The 2,978-nt window shown below is 38.2% G+C and overlaps 1 protein-coding gene across 1 annotated transcript; it reads right to left on the bottom strand.

Moving 5' to 3' along the window:
* Positions 1-660: 660 nt before the first annotated feature.
* LOC145951703 (uncharacterized) lies at positions 661-1,316 on the bottom strand. Its single transcript, XM_083063573.1, has 2 exons — positions 1,131-1,316; positions 661-990 (listed from the first exon to the last, which is right to left on the bottom strand). The coding sequence occupies exons 1-2, from the start codon at positions 1,314-1,316 to the stop codon at positions 661-663; spliced, it is 516 nt and encodes a 171-aa protein (XP_082919699.1).
* Positions 1,317-2,978: the final 1,662 nt, after the last annotated feature.

Raw genomic sequence — 2,978 nt, 5'->3', positions numbered from 1 at the left:
CATTTCCTTTCAGTATATTATCATAAAATGCAAAAAGAATTGGCAATAAAGAGGTAGGATAATCTTATTTAAGAGAGTAAGAATGTGTTTACAAAGGAAGTCATTGTATGACAAGAATGACAAATATGTACAAGGGTAGCAATAGGAGGTAATTGTTATGTGAATGATACTTTCTAGATGAACAATGCTAGTACTACACTTCAATAACCTTGATTGCTCGCCAATAAACTTGAGAGGATAATTCAACGTATTTGCCCCAGTTTGTTTTGCTCTACCGTGTCTGGCCCCAATTGATACCTTGAAATTTAGCGTGATGCTTATCTGCTAGATTGCTTTTTCGAGTTTTCAACTTAGCATGTCTCTTTCAATTTGCTTAGATCGCCTTTTCAGGTTTTCAATCTAACCAGTTCTTTTTTTGTGTGTGTGTGTTTTTTTTTTTTTTTTTTTTTTTTTTTTTACCCTAATTTTTGCCTAGATCGCCCTTTCAGGTTTTCAATCTAGCGAGCTTCCCCCTTTTTTGTTGACCCTAATTTTTGCCTAGATTTCTCTTTCAAGTTTTTAATCTAGCGGGCCGCTCTAACTTTTGCCTAGATTGCCCTTTCGGGTTTTCAATCTAGCGAGCATTTTTTCTTTTGTATAAATGGCCATGGAAAATTGCATTCAACTTTTCTCCTCAATGAGATTTAGTTGATCCAAACGGGTTTGGACCCATTCTGCTTCTTCTAATTTGGTTTCCGTCAATACTCTTAAAGATGGAATTTCAACCTCGATTGGAAGGACTGCTTCCATTCCATAAACTAAGGAAAATGGGGTTGCCCCAGTTGATGATCCTCTTGATATTCTTGTTTGCTGCTCATGTAAAGCAAATGGAAGCATCTCATCCCAATCTTTGTATGTCACTACCATTTTCTGAATAATCTTCTCGATGTTCTTGTTTGCTGCTTCAACTACCCCGTTCATCTTTGGGCGGTATGGGGAAGAGTTATGGTGCTGAATTTTGAAGTCAACACATAATTCTGTCATCATCTTGTGTTCAAGTTGGTTATATTAATAGTGATGATTCTGCTTGGCATACCGTAACGACAAATAAATTCCCTTTTAATGAACATTACAACCACATTTCAAGACACATGGGCATATGAAGCGGCTTCAACCCATTTGGTGAAATAGTCAATAGCAACCAGAATGAAGCGATGTCCATTTGACACTTTCGACTCAATAGGGCCAATAAAATTCATTTCCCACATTGAAAATGTCCAAGGTGGTGAGAAAACATTAAGAAAATTTGGTAAAGCAATGATGTTATCAGCATACATCTAGTATTTAGAGCAATCATTTTCCATTTCCTCACAAGTCTGATTAACTGCACAATCAAAATTATCTAATGCAACACTAACATTATCACTTTCGAGCACATTTTTTCGCATTCTTTAAAGTTAGAAAAAGATTGGTAAAGAGATTAGGGAGAAAGGAAAAGGCAAGAGATGAAGGAAGAATGAATGCATTTTATTTAACATTTAAAAGGAAATGCATGAGCCCTTATTTAAAGAAATAAATCTTAAAGCCTTGGGCAGAGCAATAAGACTGACATTACAAGAAAATTACTTAAAATTTGAATTAAAAACCAACAGGCAGCTTGACAATCTCCCAATTGTTAAGTTCCACGTTCAGTGGACAAGCGTGAACCAGACTAGCATGTTCATTCTCGCAAGAGTCTTGCTCAATAATAGCTATTGAGTTTGGAAACTCAAACCCATCACACCAAAAGCTTTCTCACAGATCACTGAGAGGGACCCCATCTACTCTCCTCAATAGAATTAACTGTCGGCCCTCCATGACCTGGTAGAGGGTTATTCCCAATGTTAGGATTGTCCTCTTTAAAGTTTAACCACCCAGCCTTAGTCAAACTTTGTACCTTGGTTTTTAGTGCCCCGCAATTTTCAATGGAGTGACCAATAGCTCCCGCATGATAATCACATTTGGCATTAACGTCGTATCCGCTAGGATATGGTGGTTCTATGGGCTTCATCGGGCAACGTACTACTAGTGAATTTTGTAGTAGGAGAGGGAACAAGTCAGTATAGGAGATAGGGATAGGGTCAAACTCAATTGGTTTCCGATCTTGGGTATTTTGTGACCTCACATGGTTAGAATTTTGGTTCCATGGCTGGGTAGATTGAGGTGGTCGTGCGGTAGGTATTGTGGGTGAAGCTTGCAGAGCTTGATGGATAGGTTGTTGAGGATGTGGTGAGACGGTAGTGATATTTGGGTAGACCATGTGAGGGGTATAGAGATAAGGAGGTTGGTTGTTAGGTGACCAAGGGGAGTTGAATGTCACTGCATTTGTATCTCCTTCTTTTTTCTTTCCTGCACCATTTGAAAATTTTCTTAAACCAGCTATTTCAATAGAGTTAACCGCAATCTTCCCACTCCTCATGCCATTCTCAATCCTTTCCCCGATGATGACTATATCAGAGAAATTTGATAAAATATTCCCAATCATTTTATCATAGAACGGTGCTTGTAAAGTATCAATGAACAGGGCTACTGCTTCTCTATCAGACAAAGGAGGTTCCACTTGTGCTGCCACTTCTCTCCATCTCTGAGCATATTCCTTAAACGTTTCACCATCTTTTTTAGACATGTTACGTAGTTCAAACCTATCTGGAACCATGTCAAGATTATACTTATATTGTTTAAGGAAAGCATCAGCTAAATCCTTCCAGGAGCGGATATAGGCCCGTTCAAGATGCATATACCAATTTAAAGCTACCCCAGTTAAAGAATCCTGAAAACAATGAATAAGCAATTTATCATTGCGAGCATACGCTGCCATCTTTCTGCAGTACATGGTCATGTGATTCTTTGGACAACTTGTTCCTTTATATTTATCAAATTCAGGAATTTTGAACTTTGGGGGGAACTCTATGTCTGGAACCAAACAAAGATCGACAGCTTCACCAATATCATAGCTACCT

This window comes from Cajanus cajan, chromosome 9 (genome assembly GCF_000230855.2).
Source record: "Cajanus cajan strain Asha chromosome 9, NIPB_CcT2T_4, whole genome shotgun sequence".
NCBI lineage: Eukaryota > Viridiplantae > Streptophyta > Magnoliopsida > Fabales > Fabaceae > Cajanus > Cajanus cajan.
Note: the sequence above shows the minus strand (reverse complement) of the source record. Positions and strands in the feature narration are given on the sequence as shown.

Bases quoted from the DNA above. Each gene is read 5' to 3' on its own strand.
- LOC145951703 (XM_083063573.1), bottom strand. From the start codon at position 1,316: ATGTATGCTGATAACATCATTGCTTTACCAAATTTTCTTAATGTTTTC. The intron at 991-1,130 runs GTGTCTTGAAAT...TTCAAAATTCAG, and splicing joins AAGCCGCTTCATATGCCCAT to CACCATAACTCTTCCCCATA.